The 25,031-nt window shown below is 41.0% G+C and overlaps 1 protein-coding gene across 1 annotated transcript in view; it reads left to right on the forward strand.

Moving 5' to 3' along the window:
- The window catches only part of USP13 (ubiquitin specific peptidase 13), a 141,703-nt gene extending 118,241 nt beyond the window's left edge, over positions 1-23,462 (forward strand). Inside the window, exons 17-21 of the mRNA XM_073626270.1 lie at positions 916-1,059; positions 1,304-1,467; positions 8,654-8,810; positions 11,146-11,230; positions 16,784-23,462. Coding sequence (XP_073482371.1) covers positions 916-1,059; positions 1,304-1,467; positions 8,654-8,810; positions 11,146-11,230; positions 16,784-16,877 — 644 coding nt within the window. The 3' untranslated portion in view covers positions 16,878-23,462. The remainder of the gene's footprint in view (positions 1-915; positions 1,060-1,303; positions 1,468-8,653; positions 8,811-11,145; positions 11,231-16,783) is intronic.
- Positions 23,463-25,031: the final 1,569 nt, after the last annotated feature.

The following is a 25,031-nucleotide window of genomic DNA, read 5'->3' on the forward strand; positions in this document are numbered from 1 at the left end:
ATACTTGCTCCGTTTACACTTCCTCTAGTTCTTTTAAGGTATTGAGTCAAATTTAAAGCCAAACTCTAGGAGTATATGCTCATAAAAGACTCTGTGGGTCAGCGATGCTTCACATCCCAAAATGGTCTGGCTGCAGGGGACAATGCAGTCCACTGTAATAGCATTGGCTACATACAGTAAGTAGTGTTGGCTTCTGGAGGGGCAGGAGTGACTTTGCTGTGCTGCTGGAAAAAAAAAAAAGCGTATCAAAACTTCCATTCCTCTGCTACTCAAGCGCTGCCTTATATTTTTGTCAGTGAATACTAGGCAGGCTATGATTTGCTAAGGTGGAGAGGGCCTGATGATGTCACGGTCTCCACCTCAGCCAATCAAAGACTGCCTAGTATTTACTGCCAAAAATACAAAGCGGTTCCTGAAAGGCGGAGGGACGGAAATCACGATGCTCTTTTGTTTTCAGCAGCACAGGGAAATCGCTCCTCCCTCTCCAGAAGTCATCATTGCTTACTGTATGTAGCCAATGCTAGTACAGTGCCTTTGTGGCATCCTCAACAATCAGACTATTTTAGCATGTGGAGCACTGGATTGAACTAAGCTGGCCTATACTGAGTCTTTTGTGTGCATATATTTTTCTTAGGAAGAAGCGGTGCAGTAATTTTTTTTTTTTTTTTTTTTTTTTTTTTAAGGCTTGTGTTTAATATAGATAATATTTTTTATTTACATAGTTAATTTAACTGTCCTCCTTTGCAGTAGTGACTTTGTTTGATGTTGTTGCCATTTAATTACCATCTATCAACTGTTTGTTTATTCAAATGCTCCTTTTTCTTGAATTCCTATTTAAGATAGATAAAGCCCACTTATTGAATACCCAGTCTAGTAAGAGAGATGCTAAATGGCCTTTCTGACACCTCCATGCAGCTCCTGACATAGATGAGTCTTCAGTGATGCAGCTAGCAGAGATGGGCTTCCCTCTGGAGGCATGTCGGAAGGCTGTGTATTACACTGGAAGCATGGGGGCAGAATTGGCGTTCAACTGGATAATCGCACACATGGAGGACCCCGGTCAGTATAATCAGTATATTGTGAGGGCTGCACTTTTGTTTACTGGTTAGTGTGAGCTTATTTTCTGTGGCATTATAGCTTTGGCTTAGACTGACCGAGTTGTAAAAAGATTTCATAGTGCTTCTAATAAAATGTACAAATGTTTTTTGATCTCTGATGTCATCAACATCATTAGCTACTATCTATACTTTGGTGGTTGTAAAGTGTTCAGCTGTTTCCTAATTCCTTTTCATTTCTTTACTAGATTTTGCAGAACCATTAACTATTCCTGGCGGTGCTGCTAATTCATCTGCACTGCCGTCATATGGACAAACTGCTTTGGCTAACCAACCTCCAGAAGAGATTGTTGCCTTGATCTCCTCTATGGGTTTCCAGAGAAATCAGGCAATTCAAGCACTAAGGGCAACGGTATGTTTTTAATATGAGCCTAAACAGAATATTTTCTTACTACTGTGAAAAACAACTAGATAACTAAAATTATATCTCTTTCCACTATAGTATAAATTTCAGAGTGTTTAGTAGAATGACTACTTCTTATATTTCAGTTAAGTTAAACTAAACCCTCTTATTCACCATCTTAACCTTTACTTAAATCTGCCATTGCCATAGTGTTTCACTGCCTTACCCCAGCCTATAACAGAGTGACAGTTTTTTTTTTTTTTTTATTGGGTCTGTGAGGGGAGAAGTACTGATTTTTATCGGTACTAGCTCCAGCTTCTGCAATCCTTGCAGAAGCGTGGATGATGCTGCTTGCCCCGCCCTCTCCCCTTCTGCAGCAGGAGGCTGCAGAACCATTCACAAAGTGCCCCCCAAAGTTGCCAGCTGTGGTTCCTCAGGAAGCCACAACTGACTTCTATATTCAAGATGGTGGCACTAGGGACCTGCAGTGGTAAGGAGAACCAGCTGCGGAAAGACAGTGCTCATCTCCAGAAACTGGTACAGTAAGTACTGTAGTAATCTAATTGCCACTTTTGCTGGATCACTTGGTCTGATAAAGGAAGTTTGAAAAATAACAGACTTACTGGCTGGATCACCAGGTGAAAAAATCAGGAAAAAAAAGGAAACCCTCAGCCACCACATCTAAGAATTGGTAAGTTGCAATATAGTTAATTTTTGTTATAGGTTTAAAATAACTTTAAGGGCCGTTGAAGCAGACATCACCACCTTATCATGCAACTGGATTTAAAGTATGGGGTATATAAAAAAAAAAAAACCCTTATACTCGACCTAGGTGGATGCAGAATCGATCCAATGCTACATCTGCTGCCTCTGCACTGAGAAGTGAGCGATCAAACACAGCTGATTGCTCAGTTCTCCTCTCTGCTCTGCCCATCCAACACTCACTGGAGCAATAGGCCGAGGAGGGGAGAAAGCAGCTGACTCTGTCTCCCAGATGCGCAGCTGAGAGGCTGAGCCAGCTGCCTGTCCAGACATCTGGGTAGATCCCAGCTGTAAGGTCAGGATCTTTCCCCAGTCAGCATTTTTCCAAGGACTGGCTGAGTGACTTCAGCTGACAGCGGGCTTTAGCTCAAAAAGAACGTTTATTTATTTCAGTTACAAAGATTTGTAAGAGAAATCAGAACTAATTTAGGAATACATTAGTATTAGGAATGTCTTGAGCCAGGTACATATAGTGCCAAGAGGCGCTGACAGTGCTTAAAGCAGAATTCTAGGTATATATATATCTTACATACACACTGTGTGTGTATATAACACATTAGGTTTCTTAGTAATCTTTTTTGCTGCAGGATTCAGATTGGGAGAGGGGCCTTCACTACTTTTAGCCAATCAATCTTGCTCTATGTACATGTGCTTTTAGAAGGGAGATTGTCATCAGTCTGTTGCTGCTCCTACACTGTCCAATCACTGGTTGTGGTCACGGAGATGTCTAAACCGTCTTACATAACTGCAGTAGAAAAAGGTCAGGTCATATACCTAGCTGTGATGGCTGATATGGTTGGTGATTAGCCATTCCAGCTGCCATCTTCGAATCGTGGGAGGAAGGGTAGGGACTTGTGCTCCCACTCTCCCATACTTGAAAGCACCTGGTATTGACAATGCAAGGGCTTGGTGATTGTCCACTTTGAGCAGCCAGTGCTGCATTATGTAAAGAAGGGAGGGGAGTCATAAACTCCCATCCCCTGAAATACCAGGTATTTTACTTTTCTCTGGTGGGAGCAAAAATAGGTTAGTGGGAGCAGTAACGGGTGCATATTTTAAGTGGCACTATCACTTTTCCCTGTAGTTTCACTTTAAACCTACATGCACATGGGTATATGAATAAATGCTCCAAGCACGCTGCCAGAAGTTGGCACACAAAAATGCCTCTAATGTCATGTTTTAACACACAAATTGTGTTTAGATGCATGTGAATGTAAACTCATTCTGTTGGCTAAAATATTAATTTGTTCTACCTGTTCTAACTGCATACCTGGGTACCTGCATAATGGTGTACTTAATTACCTGCGTGGTTGCATAGTGGTAGACCGACATGGTTTTCAGCCTGTATCCTTGGGGGACTGTGTATTCGGTTTTTGACAAATATAGGTACTACATTATTTACCTGTTATACAAGTTAAATGGCTCCAGAAAGGAAGAGGCAGCCAGGGGAGGCAGGTGTACCGCCCTCAGGTCCAGTGATCTGGTGGTGTTCACATCTCCCAATTTGACCAGTGGTATCAGGTGTATCTGAGCCACTGTGGTGTTTGGCATTTCAGTGATTTTTGACACGTTAGAATGTCATTCGAAAATTTTAGCGGAGCTGCAATGGACTGCGGCCGCATCACCCTGAACACGCCTATCCTCAGAGCCTAAGCAGGATCGAGCCTGGTTAGTACTTGGATGGAAGAATGCCTGGGAATACCAGGTGCTGTAAGCTTTTTCCCCTCCAGAATGAGGGAGGCATCTGAGGCTGCTGTGTTTTGAGAGTGTCTTGAGCCAGAGGATCTTAGGACAGTCTCTGAGGTGGTTTGCCCTTTTGCTTTGTGTTGGCTCTTTGAGCAGAAGTTGTGCCTCGTTATGGTAAACACTCAACTAGTAGTGGCCCCAAAACCAAACCAGGACATGATCTTAAGGCACTTGACAAAATTCTAAACATCCTTCTGTTCAGATGGGGTTGGTCCGATCAGTGATGGTCCCTCCACAGGAGGTAGATTTTGGGTGTCCATAGTCATCAATGGCGCATATCTTCATGTGGCACTTTTTTCCAGGCTCATCATTGGTTTCTGCGATTAGCAGTAGAAAGTTGCATATTTCATTTTGTGACACTGCCCTTCAGGCTGGCCACAGCCCCCCAGGGTTTTACAAAGCTCCTAGCCCCGGTACTGGACTTGCTGAAGATGCAGGGGGTGTTAATCTCCTCAATAATTGTGCCTTAATAATCATCCTCAGGGAGCAGTCGATTCCAGATTTAAAGCGAAATATAGGAAGCAAAGGGTATCCTTCGATACATCTCTACAGGAGGAAATTATATCTATGTTGAAGCAGTTCCCTACGTGCTGCTGTACTCCGTTTGTTTTGTAGAGGAACATTCTCCCTGTCTGGAACATGAAGGTCCAAGCATTGGATTGCCAGAGGGCTCTGTCCCCGAAGTATTGCAGAGCTCAAATTGGTGGTTGGTTGATTGGAATCTGGAGAAGGGGGAATTTTCCTTCCTGTGATATGGAGGATGATAACCACTCATGTAAAAAATTTTGTGAACCTTAAGCAAATATAATCAAGGTTGCTGCTTAACACCGACTGTGTTCCCACATATAAAAATCAAAAATAATCTCTAAGCATCAATGGCATGCCATGCCACATAAGCTCAAATGTGGGTTCCCCACACTCCTCAGACAATTGCTGGAGATGCGGGCAACCACAAGGCACAATGCTCCACATATGGTGGGAATGCCCCCTATATCACACCATACTGGACACATCAAGAAACTTGATCACTCAAATCACTGAAACGAAACTGCGTTTAACACCTGAATGCTGTCTACTTCATATAAATTCCAGAGCACTGAAGAAATACAAATGATCCCTTACCAAACACATGCTTAATGCAGCCAAATCTCTCATTCCCTTGCACTGGAAATCTGTCTCTGTGCCGACAATTAAAGACTGGCTTCTAAGAATGAATGATATTCATGATATGGAGAAATCAATTGCAATTGCACATGAATCTACCTCTCAATTTCATGCTACTTGGACAACTTGGTTCTTGTTCAAATTATCTAAAAAATATCTGAATCTTCTGAACAAATAAACCAGTTTTCTACCATAATCCACACTACGAACATTCTTTTACCCTTCCAGCTACTGTTCGCATTACTTTCGGATTGAATCAAACTATCGTTGACTAATTTTTATCTCTAAAGTCCACCGTCCTCTTCCACATGACTCAAACCTCTACCCTATTTTTCCTTTCACCTCTTTCTCCCACCTGGGACCTATCAGTTCCTATTTTGAGATAAGCAGAGGAGCTTAAACTCTGGCTCCTCCCACAACCTCAATATGCTGTTATAGACACCTTTCCTATATGTGTTCTATGTTGATTAATGGTTCCTAACTTGGTGGTCACATGATAATACATGTAATTGAAGTTAAGCTATTATATTATTTGACCCATAGTATTAATGTTTTTGCTTGCACCTACCCTCTGTCCCTCTGTAAAACTTGAACCAATATGTTTTATATTGTTCTATTTTGACAACAGTATAATTGTTGAATGTATCACTTATTTTCCTAATAAACCTCACTGATGCAAAAAAAAAAAGAAAAAATGTAAAGAGCTACCTATCCAGCTAGCTCAAATGATCACATGTAAGTCACTCACATGATACATTTTAATGACACAAACCGATATGAACGTGACGGTAATGGTGATGACACCTCAAAGGTCAACAAAAATCCAAAACAGCAATTGAAGTTTATAGTGACATATTACACTTGTGAACCATTAGATGTATGCTCAAAAATAACATGCAGTAGAAATAACCGTACCAACTAAACAATCTTAATTCGATAATATTGAACGTCCTTATATAGAAGTGATCATAAAGTCTATTCACTTAGTGCACCTGCTCATACACTCTCTGTGAATAATCAGAAATCCAATAATAAACTTCAGTGCAAATCTTGTGCTTCACTCGAAAAAAACAAAAAGGGCCCTCCACCGGTCAAACTATGTGCTCACGTCCAGGGGAGGTTCACAAGTGTGATATGTCACTAAATACTTCAATTGCTGTTTTAGATTTTTGTTGACCTATCATCACTACTACTGTCACATTCATATCTGTTTGTGTCATCAATATTTATCACATGAGTGCATGTACATGTGATCATTTGAGCTAGCTGGATAGGTAGCGCTTTACATTTTTTTTCTATTTTTAATAACCACTGATGCCAGTCTTTCCAGCTGGGGGGGCTGGTTTGGAGGTGGTTACAGTTCAGGGGACTTGGTCTCCACAGGATAGAATACTGCCCGTCAGTATCTTGAAACTTTGGGCTATACACCTGGCTCTGGATTGCTGGACGAACCAGTTGCACAGGTTTGGGGTCAGTGTTTATCCCGACAGTGCCACTACAGTGGCATATATCAAGCACCAGGGTGGCACCTGGAGTCGAGCGGCTCAGGAAGGTGAACCACATTCTGTCTGGGGCAGAATAGCATGTGCCATCTGTCGCCAGTACATATTGCAGGTATAGAAAACTGGCAGGGTTTTTTTTTCCGGTTGTGAGAGACTAATACTGGGACAGTGGTCCCTGCTTCTCGAGACGTTCTCTGCAATCTGCCAGTATTGGGGAACTCTACAAATGGATCTACTGAATTCCAGGTTCTACAACAAATCATACAGGTTGGGTCTGGGACAGGAGTCCCACTAGCAATAGGGGTAGATGCACTGGTAACACCTTAGGGACTAGTTATCCTTAGTCTATGACTTCCCACTGATTTAACTACTGCCGCTTCTTTTGTGAAGAATCCGGGAGTTTGTACACTGTTAATAGTGTTAGCTGGCCTAGCCCAGAATGGCTTGGCACACCGATATAATGGGGGATGCTCCTTGGACACTTCCAGTCTAGGCAGACCTAATGGTCTTGTGTCCTGTTATCTCCATGCTATTAAGCACCAGGAAGCTGATTTCAGGGAGCTTTTATTACAGGACTTGGAAATCCTATATGGCTGGTGTGAAGCCAGGAAGTGGCACCCATGGAAATATGTGAGTGAGATATTTTTTTTTTCTTTCTCCAATCGGGAAAGGAAAAGAGATTGGCCATAACTATCATTAAGGGTCAGATTTCATCTCTATCTAGAGACCATTGTTTTTCACTCCTTTCGTGCTTCATGCAGGGTGTAACGCAGAAAGTCTCACCTGTCAGGCCACCCTTGTATCCTCGGGACTTAAACTTGGTTTTGACTGTCCTTGCAGAAGCCACCTTTTAAACCAATTTGAGAAACTCTGTTAGTCCTTCGAATCGAAAGGTGACTTCTTTGGTTACTATCACTTCGGTAGAAGAGTGTCAGAGCTGGCGGCTCTTTCATGTAAGGAGCCGTTCTTGGTCTTGCATCGTAAGGTGATGTGGCATCCTCATCCATCTTTCTTTCCTAGAGTAGTTTCTGTTTCTCACTTGAATCAGGACAGTGTCTTGCCATTCTTTTTTTCAGAGGCAGAGGAAAGATTGCTGCATACTCTGGGTGTGGCTCAGGTGGTCAGGATGTACTTGAGTTGTCGGCGCAGGTCAGGAATCCTGGTTTGTGCTGCCAGAAGAACCCAGGAAGGGCAGGTGGCAACCAGGTTATCTATTTTTCATTGAATCCATCAGTTAATCAGTCAAGCCTATGGTTTGAAAGGGCAAGTTCCCCACCCCTTCTGGTGAGAGCACTCTCTACCAGATGTATGGGGACATCTTGAGCTCTTCGCCATCAGGAGTCAGTGGCTCAGGTTTCCAAGGCCGCTACATGATCTTTGGTTCATACATTCACAGGGTTTTTTCCATGTGGTTGTCAGAGCTGCGGAGGATACTGCCTTTGGCCACAGTATATTACGGGTGGCAGAATAGGTCCTTCTCGGGTGTCGGTTTCTGTGATTGTGTCTCCCTCTCCTCAAGTGTATTGCTTTGGGACGTCCCAGATAGTAATGATTATAACCTGCTCTGTATCCTGTGATGTACGATGAAGCAAATTGGATTTTTTTCTACATACTTACCTGTAAAATCCATTTTTTGGAGTACATCACATGACACAGAGGTCCCTCCCCTCGTTCTGGGAATTCATTGCTTGCTACAAACCTGAGGTACTTCCTGTATAGAAGGGGTTATATAGGGGAGGACTTCCTGTTTGGTTGAACTGCCATTGTCCATTCACCTATGGTTGGTGCATAACCCAGATAGTAATGTTTATAACCTGCTCTGTGTCCTGTGATGTACTCCAAGAAATGGATTTTACAGGAAAGTATGTATAAAAAAATAAAATAAATTTTATGCACCTGAATGCTGCAATTTGCCAAAATGACACAATGTGCCTAATGGCAATTTGATAACCTAGACCTGCTTTTAGAGATGTACAAAAAAAGAAGATAATAATAATATAATAATAAATCCTTAATTGCAGAATAATAATCTTGAGCGCGCTCTGGATTGGATTTTCTCCCATCCTGAAAGTGAAGAAGAATGTGCAAATACTTCACAAGCCATAGATTCTGAGATTAATCAAAATGGAATTCTCACCAACAATGATGAAGGTTCTCGAATTAAAGATGGAAATGGAAGTAAGTATAGTCCCAGTTGGCACTTTGGGCAAGAAGGGAGTAGAAACCTTGCTTCTCATATTGTGCGTTGTACTAAAAAGTGTTAAACAATTGATTGCATGTTCCATAAATTACTCCATACTCCTCAGTTTCTGATTGAAATTTGGCACTGGAGTGTAAAGGAATGAGTTTGTATATTTTTGCTCATTGCATGGGGAATAAACAAAAAGAAAATGTTTTTAGAACTTTTGTAAATACATTCTCTGTAAGTAGGAAATATTGCTCCTGACAGTACATAAGTGGAAGTCTGTTTAGTTTATATTGGCCCACCTCAGTAATCTGAAAGAACTACCTCAGACATGCCGTAGAGCCTCAGGTGTTCAAAATAGTTTTATTTTACAATATAGAACATCAAACATTTGGATTTCTCTTCAGGAGCTGTCCAATATCATTATTATTCACATTACTTTTAAAGACTGCTGACACAGTTCTGGGAATCTATGCCTGCTGTATTTGGACTTCCTGCTGCTAAGACATACTGCAAGTCAGTGTGAGAAAAGCGGCTGTGGCTTAGGCCCAGTCGTGGTACGTCTTACATAAATCATCACTTTCTTATTAGATTACTTTCTAATGTTTACTTACAATTATACAGACTATAATTTAGTTTAACGGTTCCAGAGTTCTGCAAAAAAAATAGCGCTGTAAACCGACACCCTCCTTACTGACAGTTCTTTTTTACGTGATACGGATATAGTTACAAAACACAATTAATGCTAACAAACATCAAACTACTGGCAGATTTGCACTAATTAGTGATTTGACCTAACTAGCCTTCTAAGATCAGAATTAAAAGAAAAGCATGGGTATAAAAAAAATGTTATATATAACCGAACAATTAAAGACCGCTGATCGCTCAGTTCTCGGTCTCCAGTGAGCAGAGAGCTAGTGACAGTCAAACTGCTCTTGGCTCTGCCCCTCCAGCGCTCACTGGAACACTGGGCTGTGGTGGGGTCGGTAGTGGCTTTCTCAGACTCTCAGCAGTTCGCTGAGAGGCCAAGCCAGCTCCTGGACCAGCTAAGCAACGTCAGTGGACATTAACCTACTTTCGGCTGAATATATGTGCACTTAGTTCTGCACTCCTGTGACCCACGGCAACTTCAGAAGCCAAGCATTTGTTCATCCCCTTTAGGTGCTCCTAGTGATCAGTTGAGACCCATTTACTTTTCATATTCTTATTGCTATGGCCTCGTGGATGGCCTTACAAAATACCGTTCGCATTTCCTGTCCCCCAAAAGGATCATGCTGTCTAATATCTCTGCTACACATACAAGCTTTTGACTTGTGGGAGCAATATGGACAAACTTTCCTTAGCCAATGTTTACCCTATTTATGACGTTTATGTGCATATATGCAGCAGCAGGGCAGGTGGGCCTTAACACCCAAACTGGCTAAATGCATCACTGTCTTTTTCTGGAGCATACTCTACTGGCACCCATAAAACTGTAACCAAGCTGTCATGACCGCTCATTGTAGAGTATTGATGATTGTCAGCTGGCAGGATGGGCTCCCAATGACATCAGCACTGTAGAGCCAGTCACAGTGCCCTCAGGATCCCCTCCTATAAGCCGTGGGCATCACAGCCCATTTAAAGCACCAGCTCCTGCCAGCCAGAAGGGGTTAAATTACTTACTACATACCACATAATAAACTCTATTCTTCAAGACCTAGTTATTTCCCTTTTGGGTGCAGCTGCCTTGCCTCTCCCACAGCAGAGAACTACAAGTCAGTTTCAACCTATATATAAAAGACATCTCAGCCTTTACTGCAACAACCATTTTGATTTCTAGGGTTAGTGGTTTCAGATCAGGGCTTAGATATTGACTTTTGTCAAAAGGCCAATTTGCAGACTTTGGTAACCGTGCTGTTTAGCTTGGTTGGGTTGCATGTTTTGGGAAGAGAAGAAGCACGTTTGAAATCGCTTAAAGGGTACATGAAGGTACCACTTTTATATACACTGGGGGAATGGAGAGGTTCACGTTAATATTGTTAATAATAATATTGGTGTCAGTGCTAATGTGTGTCTGTGTTCTCACAGAACTGAAAGTGAGCAGTGCCTCTGCTGCTTTCAGCTTCAAACACTTTTGTAGACTAGAGAATTTTCTCTCCATAAGGCTTTAGGGAACCTTGTATGCAGGCCAGGGTATGTAAAATACAAACAATTATGGAGCAGAGACTGACTTGAATACATTCTATTTGTATAGAGGTGCTTGTTGCGTGATTTACACTAACTTTAATATATTTCTTTTTTATAAAATATATCCCTTTTTATATCTGATAACCAACATATACTTTTTAGGATATGAACTCTTTGCATTTGTCAGCCACGTGGGAACATCTACCATGTCTGGGCACTATGTTTGTCACATCAAAAAAGAGGGAAGGTATGTATGACATTGAAAGGACTTTTTAACTTTTTTAAAGTGTACAAACCATCTACTGTGTGTATCAGTTTTTTGTTAGTTTTTTTTTGTTTTTGTTTTGCTTCTAAAGTGTAGAGGAGGCTTTTTAGGATATGCACAAAGACCTTGTGGTTTGTTACATGTCTTAAATATTTTAAGATTTGTGAACTAATAAGAACCTTAAAGTGCAGAGCCAACTTCATTAGACCAATGATCTTTTTAGCTGTCTGTAAGGGTAGCATTCTGATCATTACTGTAAAGGAGACATTCTTACTACAGACACCAATGAGTTGGTTTTAGCAAATGTTCCCAGAGACTTAAAACCTTTTTTTCAAGGGGTCGTCTGTGGTAAAAACAGTAAGGCTGGATTCACACTGCCACATGGAGTGGCTCACAGCAGGGGTCTGATGCATCCCTCTACTCTGTTTCAGGTCAGATTTCAATCCAAACCAGACCTGAAATGGACCAGAAGACACAAAGGACTCCTGTGCAATTCGCTCTGGAGATGTGTGAACCGGCTACATAGAGAGCTAGTCACAATCTCCTGACATGCGAATTGGATGCATCCAATTTGCAATAGTGTGAACCCAGACTGAAAAATAAAGGCATGTTCAGATGCACCCTTCTATTTATCCTGATATTGTTGCCAAGACTGAAATAGAGGTAAAGTCCAACATTTTAACTGCCTTAGATGTTTGGACGTATACTGTATGTCCAGAGAGTGAAGGGTTTCAAACAAGCTCATGGTTGTTTTGCTCAGTTGGCTCCAAGCTGTCTCGTAAAAGGGATCCGGGTGGCTGTAGAGCAGTCCGATCACTTTTACAGTGCGGGAGGTGTGGGCACCCCCTATCCCCCATTCCCCCCACGGTTCCCAGGCTCTCACGCTTATCTCTGGTGCTGGAACCACATCAAACACATCAAATGAATAATGGTGGGAGGAGATCGAGGAAAATCTGCTTTAATAAATGGTGAGATCAAATGGATAGTGGTAGGAGGAGATTGAGGAACATCTGCTGTAATAAATAAATGATAATTATAATAAAAATAATAATAAAAAAAACTTAAAGTAACCCCCTCACCTTGCACAAACCTGAAAATGCAAACATGCGCACGTGCATGTGAACAGCGATTACGCCACACGTTATTTTTTTGGGTGAACGTCCAAGTGAGAGCAATAACTATTGCTCCCTCATTTATGGTTTGCTCTAAATTGATTAGCTGTAAAGGCATTTAAAATGTCACCTGTTGATCATTTTGCACATGCACACAGGCTGGACACATTTGGTATCTATTAACTCTACTATACCTCATCTGTTATTGTAACAAAAAAATTTGGAGATTGAATTGTGTTTGCATACAAAAAAATTCATTTGAGCGTATTTTTTCCTAATCTAATAAACAGCTGTGCAAATATCATGTGACATAAAGAAATGCAACAACTATATTTATATTCTACATGACTTCTGCTTTCAGAAAATATATAATGTTCTGTAATTTTATAGGCAAAAATGCAGAATTAAAGTGTGCAAAAATGAAAAAAGTTAAAAAGCTAAATTCACCTTTCATGAAAAAAATAATAAATGCACATAATTTTGCAGAAAACAAAATGTGCATTTATTATTTTTTCCCCAAGGAGCCTGCAAAGCATTGCACCCACAATCAGTGGATCACAGATTCCTGCATACAGGTCCTATAGCTTTCTACTCATACCTCTGTACCGGCTTTCAGTTAGAAAGCTGCAGGGCTTGTAAATGAACTACAAGGGCACTGATCAGCACCCTTGCAGTTCATTGAGAACTACAAGCCGCCTGCTGCAGTGGAGATGGGACTTTTAGTGTCTTCATTCACAGACTCATGCTGATGAATGATGCAACTGTGTGAGTGAAGCCCTACACGGTGGCACTGATTTTAAAATGTGAATGCAGGTGCGTGGAGAGGATCCCCCGTCATCTGTAACAGGGGTGAGGGGGTGAGCGGGGCACCAGCTGGAACATGTTACACCCTAAACACAGGTGTGACATGTGTATATATACAGTATGTTACACTTGTGTTTAGGGTCTAACTTGTAATATATGTTCCAGATGGTGCCCTGCCCTACCCTTCCCTTGTGACAGAGGGCAGGGGATCCTCTCTATCTATATTTATTATATATATATATATATATATATATATATATATATATATATATATATATATATATATATATATATATATATATATATATATATATATAATGACAGAGCACAGAGTTGTGAGGATAGGCCCACCATCCTAGAGATTACAAATTAAATAACAAAAAAAAAATCTCCCAAACATGGGACTTTACAGGTGCATGATACTACAATGCATATGCATAACTGTTAAAATTACATCCATTTATTCCATTCATATATAAACATTAAAAATGTGTCAAGACTTCATCCAACATGGTTTCTTTTTTGTGTACAGAAATATAATACATACAATTTTTTATTTTTTTTTTTTTGGACTAATTTGTTTCATAGCTTATTGTTCTCACCCATATATATACCATCTGCCTCCTTTTATCATTGTTAGGCTACTTTCACACTGGGGCGGGTGGGCGTTGGCAGTAAAGCACCCCTATTTTTAGCGGCGCTTTACCGTCGTTTTAGCGGCGCTATTCAGCAGCTAGCGGGGAGCTTTTAACTATTGGCCGAAAAAGGGTTAAAACCGCCCGCTACAGTGGTGCTTTGCTGGCGGTTTGGCGGCCATGCCCCATTCACTTCAATGGTCAGGGGTGCTTTAGGAGCGGTGTATACACTGCTCCTACAGCGCTGCAAAGATGCTGCTTACAGGACTTTTTTTACCATCCTGCAAGCGCACCGCTCCTTTTTAAAAGCCTTCGGGCTTTCACACTGGAGAGACAGGTGAGACTCTTTACAAGCGCTATGCAGGCGCTATTTTTAGCGCTGTAGCGCCTGTAAAGCACCTCAGTGTGATCATTTGTAGGTTCAGAATGGGTATTTCAAAGATTTTGTCATGATGTAGACATTTTTGTTAATTAAAAAAAAAATGTATTAACAAAAATACGTATTGATGTTCTAACTGAATTGATTGAAGACTGATTGATTGTCTTTTAATAATTTCACAAAACCTGAAGAATTGGGGTATTTGTGACTCACAAAACGCATCATGACAAAATCGTTGAAATCCCCCCCTGCTAGAGCCATTTTGAACCTACAAATGATCCAGTTCTAACAATAGTAAAGGAGACAAGTGGTGTATAGTAGGGTGGGAAGAACAATAAGCTATGAAACAGATTTGTAAAAAAATGTGTTAATGTGATTGTAAAGGCAGAAGGTTTTTTATCTTAATGCATTCAATGTATTAAGATAAAAAACCTTCTGTGTGCAGCAGCCCCCCTAATACTTACCTGAGGTCCATCTAGATCCAGCGATGTTGCACGAGAGACTCAGCTGCCCGGGACTCGCCTCCCCTGAGAGAGCAGCGCTGCACCATTGGCTCCCACTGCTGTCAATCAAAGTCAGCGAGCCAATGAGGAGAGAAAGGGGGTGGGGCCGGGTCGCGGCTCCGTGTCTGGACACAGGGAGCAGTGGCTCGGCTTGGGTGCCCCTATAGAAAGCTGCTTTCTGTGGGGGCACTCATCAGGAGGGAGGGGCCAGGAGCCCCAAAGAGGGACTGAGCAGAGGAGGATCAATGCTGCTCTGTGCAAAACAACTGCACAGAGCAGGTAAGTATAATATGTTTGTTATTTTTAACGAAATAAAAGGAGACTTTATTATCACTTTAAGTAATTCTATCTTTGTACAAAAAAAGAAGCCATGTTGGGTGAAGTTTTGTTACTTTTTTTTATGTTTTTATATGAATTGAGTAAAGTGATGTAATTTTAAGACCCCTTTCACATGGGACGGACTCTGATTAGATCAGCAGGGGATCTGTCCACTGATCCCCTGCTGATCAAAGTAGAGCGGGCAGATGACACATCCATGTCTGTTCAGTTTCTGCAGAGCGGACACTGACAGAGCCCACTCCTCTTTATAGGCAGCTTGGACTAAACAGACTCCGTTACCTGTTTACATCAAACTGCCCTCCGATCCAATTCTCCTAGAGGGAGGGGGACAGATCCCCTTCCGTTTGTTTTTTAATGGATGATCTGGCCCTTTGTGTGAAAGAGGCTCAACTGTATTATGCATTGTATTATCAAGTTCCTTTTTTCGCTGATTTTTTTGTTATTGATTTGTAACATGTTCCAGAGTTGAACCTATCTTTTAATTTTTCTCCAGAACAACTCTTCCAATTAAGACACCTGTTCCAGACACAAGTATCTAAGAGGGGAATTTCCCTCACTTGGAGAGATTTCCTCAAGTTTCCCATTGCAACTTTAGGACAAAAATTAACCACTTCAGCTCAGGAAGGTTTTACCCCTTCCTGACCAGGCCATTTTTTGCGATACAGCACTGCGTTACTTTAACTGACAATTGCATGGTCGTGCGACGCTGTACACAAATAGAATTGATGTCCTTTTTTCCCACAAATAGATCTTTTTTTTGGTGGTATTTGATCACCTCTGTGGTTTTTATTTTTGCACTATAAACAAAAAAAGACTGACAATTTTGAACAAAAAAAATATATTTTTTACTTTCTGCTATAAAACATATCCAATACAAAAATTTAAAAAATCTAATTTCTTCATCAGTTTAGGCCAATTTGTATTCTGCTACATATATTTGGTAAAAAAAAATCCCAATAAGTGTATATTGATTGGTTTGCGCAAAAGTTATAGCATCTACAAACTATGGGATAGACTTAGGCCACTTTTACACTGAGACGCTTTACAGGCGCCTCTCCTGTTACTCCAGTGTGAAAGCTCGAGCTGTGCACTTGCAGGAAGCTAGAAAAAGTCCTGCAAGCAGCATCTTTGGGGTGGTGGTGGAGTGGTGTATATATCGCTCCTCCACCACCCCTGCCCAATGAAAAAAATGCAGTGACGCTACATGGTCAGTATTTACCCCTTCTTCGACCACTAGTGGGGGTTAAAAGCGCCCTACTAGCGGCCGAAAAGCGCTGCTAAAACAATGTTAAAATGCCGCTAAAACTAGCGGCGCTTTACCGCCGGCGCTCTCACCGCCCCAGTGTGAAAGTACCCTTTTGGACTTTTTATTTTTTTTAATGGTTTTTACTAGTAATGGCAGGAATCACAGATCTCTCTCTTCCTGTCTGACAGAACGACGGTCTGCATTGTTTACATAGGCAGACCACCGTTCTGTCTCTCCACGGAACGATCGCGGGTGGCCGGCGACCACCAGACCCGCTGATTGCTTGGCTCCGGTGGCATGTGCCCCAAAGCCGATGGAAGAAATCACGTACAGGTACGTGCTTTTGCGCTTAAGTGGTTAAAGGGAAATTTTCTTCAATGGTACACATACAGCAAAAATAAACTTGTAGAAGTGCTAACCCTTTCCAACTTTCATCCAAAATTTTAAAAAAAGTCTTGGATATACATACACTTCAATGCATTTTAAAAATGTAAATTTTCTGCCTTTTGTTTTTCAGATGGGTTATTTACAACGACCATAAGGTTACATCATCCGAGAGACCACCTAAAGACTTGGGCTATCTATACTTCTATCATAGATTACTTGGCTAAGATTTAAGTGAAGGCTTAGGCCTATAGAAAGCCATAGACCGTTCATACCAGCTAATGCAAAGATAAACAAAAGAATGTCTGACTGCCAAAACTCCAGATGAAATCTAAAATATTTATAGTTTATTTATAGAGAGAAAAAGATGCTTTATTACGTGTTAAACTGGAAATTTCTACCGCTGGAAAACATAAGTTGGTTGTGTGCAATGTATTATGAATGAGTGATACCTTCTACTTTACTGCAAATGAATGTTTTTCTTAGGGGCATTAATATCTGGGATATTTTTAGTAAGAAACAAAAATTGGCACCTGGTTTTACAGCACATTGGAGTTGATGTAGAAAAGGAGTAGAATGTTCTCACTGAGCCTTGAACCATCTAATTACATGCAATAGGAATTCCTATTATCTTCAATTCCCCTTCACATGACTGCATATTTCAAGTGAATGCATGTACAGGGCTAATAAAACTTCTACTCCTTTAGAAATGATCGCCTTCTGTTCAGCTGTAATTATCAAGGAATGCTCAGCAGGTGGCACTGTCTTTCTGTAATTCTTTATACAGTTACAAATGCCCACAAAAGCCTTTAAAAGTTTTATGAGTATTGACTAAAGGTTCATTGGATATACCCATATCATAAATGATGTACGGCATTTTTTTTTTATATTCTAGATAGTCCTATATCTAGAGCAATATGTATCCATTTCTTATTTTGTCACTTTAAGGATAACCTTCACAAGGCCTTCTTTGTAAGTTTTGTACTTTGCCGGCAAAGTTATACTTTTACTTTTAAAATTAGACACTAGTTTACTTGTGCATCACAGAAATTTCTTATGATTCCCTTACTCTGTTCATAAGTAAGGAGGATTATTCACCAACCAAAGACATCATACGGAGTTGATCAGCTTTTGCCACTATTTATGAATGCTTCATGTTGCCTGTAGTGTAGGATTACTTGCTAGCTAAGCACAACATGATGAGTAACCCAAAGAATAGGTTAATTTTAACAGCACCAGCACTTTTTGTCAGTCTCCACTGATTTATTTGCTTCTATTAATTCTTTCTACACTGCTGCTGGAGTTTTTCCCTCTGATCAGCAGCTATCTGGTGTGGACTCCTTCAGCCTAGTTTGTGGTGTCCTTTATGCAGATCTCCTGGACTGAATGTTGCATGCATGGCCTGGGACCATTTGGTCACTGAGTTCAGTATAGGATACCTTACAGATTTACTTTTGATAAGTTAGCTGTGAAGTGCTTTCCAGGCCAAGAGCTGCTGGCACTGAGAGGGCTGGTCGAGCTAAGCACTGGGAACTATTCATCCAACTTGAGGTTGTGACTCTTACCATTGGTATATATGTTGCCTTATCACAATGCAACTGCAACATATCCTGCTGTATTGGATGTTCCCCAGCTTGCTCTCTGTTGACAGCTCTAAGGCTGCTTGCAGTGTGCCTAATGATAATACCAGCATCTGAAGCCTGGAGTCATACTGTCATCTGCTGTTAGTCTATCTTGACCTTGGCATCCTCATAGGCTTTGTCAGGTTTGCCTGGATCCACTGCCATTTGACTGAAAAATTTTCCACGGACATTCAAGACTTTCTGACCCAAGTTACCCAGTTATTTGTTAACTCTGATTGCTCCCACTCCCTCTGCAATAGATTGCGGCTTCCAAGCCATAGGCTGCAGAAACTCTGTCAGATTACTTTGACTGATGAGCATACCCTTACAGTTCAGAAGCTGCCCAACTCTCCAATTCTATATGAGACTCTTGGAGCTGATCATAACTTGAGGTAGTCCCCTTCACACAATTTAATTCCAGATATCTGCAACGCAACAATCTGTTGTCGGTCTTTTCTCTGGACAGACTGATTTAGTTAACCATCCCTTGGTGGCTTCAGAATCCAGCTCTGGATTCCGGGAAGTCCTTTTGTTCCCATCCTTTGGAAGATTTTCAAGGCAGATGCCAGCCTGTCAGGCTGTTGAGGGGGACCTTGTCTGTGCAGAGGACTTGGTTGTCAGAGAAATCACATTTGCCAATAAACATTCTGGAGTTCCTGGTCTTTCCCTTTTTGGTCTTGCATAGGTGCAATGTAATGTTGATACCTAAGGTAGTTTTCTGCCATTCACCTCTATTAGGGTATTGTTCTCCCATCCCTCTGTCTGACTCCAGTTCATCAAAAGTAAATATCCACTGTCTGGATGTGCTTCTGGCTGTGCATGTAGTTCAGGCTCTTTGAGTCTCCTTGCCTCTGCTTCTTTCAGAAAGAATGGACCCCTTTTTGTTATGCTGGATGTACCCAGAAAGGGTGCCCCAACTTCTTGTTTCAAAATCTTTTGGTTGGCTCAAACAGACCATTGCTCAAGCTTTATGGTCTTAAAGAGGAAGTAAACCCTGATGGGTTTTATGTCGTCTTTTTTTTTCCCCTGCAAAGTAAGAGCCCAATGCATACTAGCACATTTTGTTGCGCTTACCCGCAAATAAAGCCCGCAATGTCCCTGCTGGTGGCCGCAACCATCTTCACCCCTTTTCCTTCCAGGGCCCTGGACTTCGCCTTTGTGACTGGCCGGAGTCACGTGACGTCAATCCCACGCATGTGCACAGGACCCGCTGGTCGTGGCACGGGCCCTTTAGAAACTGAACGATTGTGCCCTTTCTTCAGTGTGCATGCGCCGATGACGTCAGCACAAGTGTATGTGGTAAATATCTCCTAAACTGTGCAGGTTTAGGAGATATTTCCAGTACCTACAGATAAGCCTTATTATAAGCTTACCTGTAGGTAAAAGTGGTGTAACTAGGTTTACTAACACTTTAAGAATTTTCCACTTTTATCCGCCAATTTGCACTCTACTAGATCTGTAGATGCAGTTACACATATATGATGCTCCCCACCACCCCTTCTAATAATTTACTCACAGTTCCTCAAATTACCAAAATATCGCTCACTAGATCCCACAGCCATTTGTCAAAATGTTCTCCGAGGGGCCAGTGCATGAGCGCTCTGCACTCCCATTCCACGTTTAAATAGCAAGAATCAACAAAGCGGAATTTAAGTAGAGCAAGAATTTTGCTACTTATTATTGGGTATTGGGAAGTAACAATCTGTCACAACTTAGATCATTTTAGCCAGTACAATCTTCTCTATGATGTCATAATAAAATGATAGATGATTCGCCACCTACTAGGTGTATAGGTTGGGATATGGGTCCCTCGGACATTGGTAAGCCTATGAAATGACATTGGCATGGCAGCATAAAACTGTGCTGAAGGCCTCTTTAGCTTTTGTGACCACACCAAAATGTAGGAGCTGAGCTCAAAAACCCTAGTTAATCTGAGTTGATGTACCCTCTGTTTAGAGTACCGAAAAATGCAGTATTGAAGCAATGCACTCCAAATATTGCAGCTCACATAGATGGCTGAAAGTTGTTTTCTTCTGATGTACCATTGAGGTATAGTGTAATGTTTGCAGAATATGATGTGTGCAAGGTACTAATATTGATGAAAGTGATGTTTTGTGTGTGTGTTTGAGTTTATACATTGTAAAGTATTGTTATATCATTTTGATAGATGCTTAGATTTGTCTGGCAGTCCTGTAAGGCACAATCCAATCTTCAGTTCTTTCACAGAAGACAGGATTGATATCTGAAGGTCTTTGCTAAACATTAGTCATTTCTCTTGGGATACTGTGGCTGAAAGTACATACCCTGCATCTGATGTTACTGCATTGACAGAGAACAATGATATTTCCCTTAATATTAGAACAAGGTTTTTTTTATAGCTGTGTAATACACATGCTGATTTGTAAATCCTCAGGCATAAGATATTTAGTCCTAGCTATGTCGTTAATTAGATAAATCAATACAGAACATTAGTTCCTCTCATTTTATGGTCTGTTCCTGTTTTAGGTATTTCCTTATTCTGGCCAGTAGTATACAGTCAACCCTCCTAATACAGAGGGGATGTTTTTTAAAACCTGGTGCAAACATGCAGCAGTTGCAATAGTGCCTTTTAAAACCCTGTATATCAGCTAGTATGAAATTAAGACGGGACTGTATAATCATTACTGGGGTCATGCATATATTGCAGAAATTCTGCAATAGAAATTGTGCACGTCATGGTATTGCCTATTAATAGTCTTGTGTATGAATGCTTTCTGGCATCCTTATGTGATACGTGGTAGGGGCCCACAAAGAACTAAATTACATAGGGGGTTATTTACTAAAGACAAATCCACTTTGCACTACAAGTGCAAACTACAAGTGCAAAGTGCACCTGAAATTGCACTGAAAGTGCACTTGGAAGTGTAGTCACTGTAGATCCGAGGGGGACATGCAAGGAAAATAAAAAACAGCATTTTAGCTTGCACATTATTGGATGATAAAATCAGCAGAGCTTCCCCTCATTTCAGATCTACCCCTCAGATTTACAGCGACTGCACTTCCAAGTGCACGTTCAGTGCAATTTTTTCGTAAATAACCCCCATAGTGTGTAGCTTAACAATGCCAAAGCCAATAAACTTACAACCTTAAAGTGACTCCATCACAACTAGGCTACTGTGATGATACAGAATATTCAATCTTACATCATAATTGTCCAGATTTACCATTAAACTTTTTATATTTGCCTGTTTATTTGGCATCACTTACTTTAGGCTCAATTCACAATTTTTCATAAAAGTTAGTATTCGATTTGAAAATTAGTCACATGACTAAAAATAAAAAAATCTGTATATCTGTAAATTGAGCCTTTTTGCCTGAACCTGACTCATGGTGCTGAGTGTCAGGAGTCAGAGAATTGCTGTTATTTCAGCTGCTTAACCGCATGTTGATAACCGGGTGCTAGGTACTTTTTACCTCTTATTTTCAGAGCTTAAAGTATCCGCAGCTAAATAAGGGGGTAAATAGAATGCTTTCAAATGTAGGTCTGCACGATAGTAATATTTTGCAACTAAATGTTTAGATTCTTGAATAAGCCCAATTTTGATTGGTTAACTAGTACTCAATTTTAAAAGTAAATGTCCTGCCTAAGAACAGACTTCACATGATGTCTGCTGTTGGTGGTACTGCCCGGAAAATCCTCCTTGTCCTTTTTAGTTTCACTTTTTTTCTGGGTTCTGACTTCTGCTCTAAGCCCTTCCAAACTTCTGTCCTAGAAAGTGTTTTGGCTGGTCAGGAATATAGGATTGCACTTCATCCCCCTATACTCTGTAAATCATCAATGACAGTCATTTGGCAATTCTATATGTTGCATTAGTTTATGTATTACTTTGTAATATGCCATGTTATATCAGGGCTTGAGTGTGCGGAGCCAGCATCTTGGAAATTTAGGAGGCAATGCCTCCCCAAAATGCATAATATTCACCTGGATAATTTTTTTTTATATAGAGCTTCCTATTTCTCTCATAATAAATTTACCAATTCATTAAAGTTACAGTACTGCCCTCTCTCATCCATGCCTGGTGCCAACTATGCTTGGGCAGTAAACAAAAGGACATAGCTAATTTAAGAAAGAAAAAAAAAGATAAAGTTTTTAAGTAGAGCTCCAGCCAGATCTTTTTTCTAGTTTTGGGTAGATCACAGAAGATTTAGATGAAGGTTTGACATTGACAACTGTTAAAGCTGATCTATCCTGTCACTTTGGGAGCATTTCATTGATAGGCACACAGTCAGCTGTAAAATCATGGAAGAACATCTAACACTGCCATTCCATCCTGTTTAAAAAAAAAAGTTTTAGCTGGAATTATATTTTAAATGTATGCAGCCAGGAGTGCATGTCATACACTTGCACAAGGATAAGTGAAATGATGCACAAACTGCACTGTGAGAAACACCAATTGATTTAATTTCTTTCATTGTTAAGACTCATATGGGGTTATTTACTAAAACTGGAACAAGCAACATCTAATACAGCTCTACATAGAAACCAATCAACTTCCAGGTTTTATTACCAAAGCTTAACTGAACAAGCAGAAGTTAGAAGCTGATTGGCTACAATGCACAGTTGCAGCAGATTCTAAATGCTCCAGTCTTAGTTGATCTTCCCACACATAAAGTGAAGCATTTTTATATTCTTTGCTACACATATCAACCTAGTATGTTCTTAATTTTCTAATTTTGCACTTGGAGAAAGAAAATGAGAATGTGGTAGGCATTCTTCCCCTAGATTCTATATACCATGAGTCTGTCAACATTTTTGTGTCTACTGTGGCACTATTGTAAAGGCTGAGGGTCTTTTGCATGAACTATGGCATTGTTGTACATAGCCTGTCTATTGGTACTTGGATTACTCTAGGCCTGATTCTTTTTTTAGCCCAGTGGGTGAAGTCATCTCCCTCTCTGATCAGTATCCTTATCAGAATATTGGCATAACAGAGTTATTCCTGCAATCATGTTTTAAGAATAAAGACACACATTTTATATTAGAAAACGTGCTCTGTGGCCCTATTGTACTATGCAAAATAAGAGTTCAATTTTACTCATTGACATCAATTTGATGTTTAGCACAATTGTGTTTCTTTATTAGATTCTTTTTTTTTTTTTTTTTTTTTTTGCATATGAGGAAGTGTTACCTCAATGAGATCCTCAAACTTTTAAATTAAAAGATTTTCACACTCCTAAAAGTGGTTTGAGTTTTTTTATTTGAATGAATGGAATCATGCTATTATTATTATTATTATTATTATACAGGATTTATATAGCGCCAACAGTTTACGTAGCGCTTTACAACTTGATAGACAGTACAAATACAATACACTTTAATACAGTAGGAATCAGAGGGCCCTGCTCCTTAGAGCTTACAATCTAAGAGGGAAGGTCAAGAGATAAAAGAGGTAATAACTGGGTGATGTGCTGATTGAGAAGATAAATGTACAGTTGTTAGGTGGGGGCCAGATAGGTTTCTCTGAAGAGATGAGTTTTCAGGGGTCGTGTGAAAGTGGATAAAGTCGGAGAAAATCGGACGGATTGCGGTAGAGCATTCCAGAGGATGGGACAGGCTCTGGAGAAGTCCTGAAGGCGAGCATGGGATGAGGTGGCAAGGGAGTTTGAGAGCAGGAGGTCTTGGGAGGAGCGAAGAGAACGATTAGGTTGGTATTTTGTGACTAGGTTAGAGATGTAGCTGGGGGCCAGGTTGTGGATGGCTTTGTAAGTTATAGTTAGTATCTTGAATTTAATTCGGTGACTGAGTGGCAGCCAATGGAGGGATTGGCAGAGGGGTGTAGCAGACGCTGAGCGGTTTGTGAGGTGGATGAGTCTGGCAGCAGCGTTCGTGATGGACTGAAGTGGGGATAGCCTATTTAGAGGTTGCAGTAGTCGAGGTGGGAGATGACCAGGGAGTGGATTAGAAGCTTTGTGGTGACATTGGTTAGGAAGGGGCGTATCTTGGAGATGTTGCGGAGATTGAGGCGGCAAGTTTTGGATAGTGATAGAATGTGGGGTCGAAAGGTTAGTTCAGAGTCTAGGATTACACCTAGGACCTTGGAATGGGGATATGGGTTGATAGTTGAGCCGTTGATATTGACAGAGAAATCAGGGAAGTTTGCCCTTGAGGGAGGAAATATGCGCTCGGTTTTAGATAGGTTGAATTTGAGGAAGTGATGTGACATCCAGGCTGATATGTCTGCTAGTAAGTTGGTAATGCGTGAGGAGACAGATGGAGAGAGCTGGGGGGTGGAGAGATAGATTTGGGTGTCATCAGCGTAGAGATGATATTTAAAGCCGTGGGAGACAATCAACTGACCCAAGGAGGTGGTGTAGATTGAGAAAAGGAGAGGTCCAAGAACAGAATCTTGGGGGACCCCAACGGAGTAAGGAAGAGGAGAGGAGGAAGTAGAGTTGTAAGTGACACTGAAGGAGCGGTGGGATAGGTAGGATGAGAACCAGCGAAGAGTACAGTCACGGAGACCAAAGGAGTGGAGTTTTTTGAGGAGGAGGGGGCGGTCCACTGTGTCAAAGGCAGCAGAGAGATCCAGGAGAAGTAGTACAGAATAGTGTCCACTGGTTTTAGCCATTAGTAGGTCATTTGAGAGTTTAAGGAGAGCAGTTTCCATGGAGTGTTGAGGGCAAAAACTGGACTGAAGGTGATCAAGAAGTTTATTCATAGTCAGATGGTCGCTTAGTCGGTTGTAGACCAGTCTTTCAAGAAGTTTGGAGGAGAAGGAG

Source organism: Aquarana catesbeiana, linkage group LG04 (assembly GCF_042186555.1).
Source record: "Aquarana catesbeiana isolate 2022-GZ linkage group LG04, ASM4218655v1, whole genome shotgun sequence".
Classification (NCBI taxonomy): domain Eukaryota; kingdom Metazoa; phylum Chordata; class Amphibia; order Anura; family Ranidae; genus Aquarana; species Aquarana catesbeiana.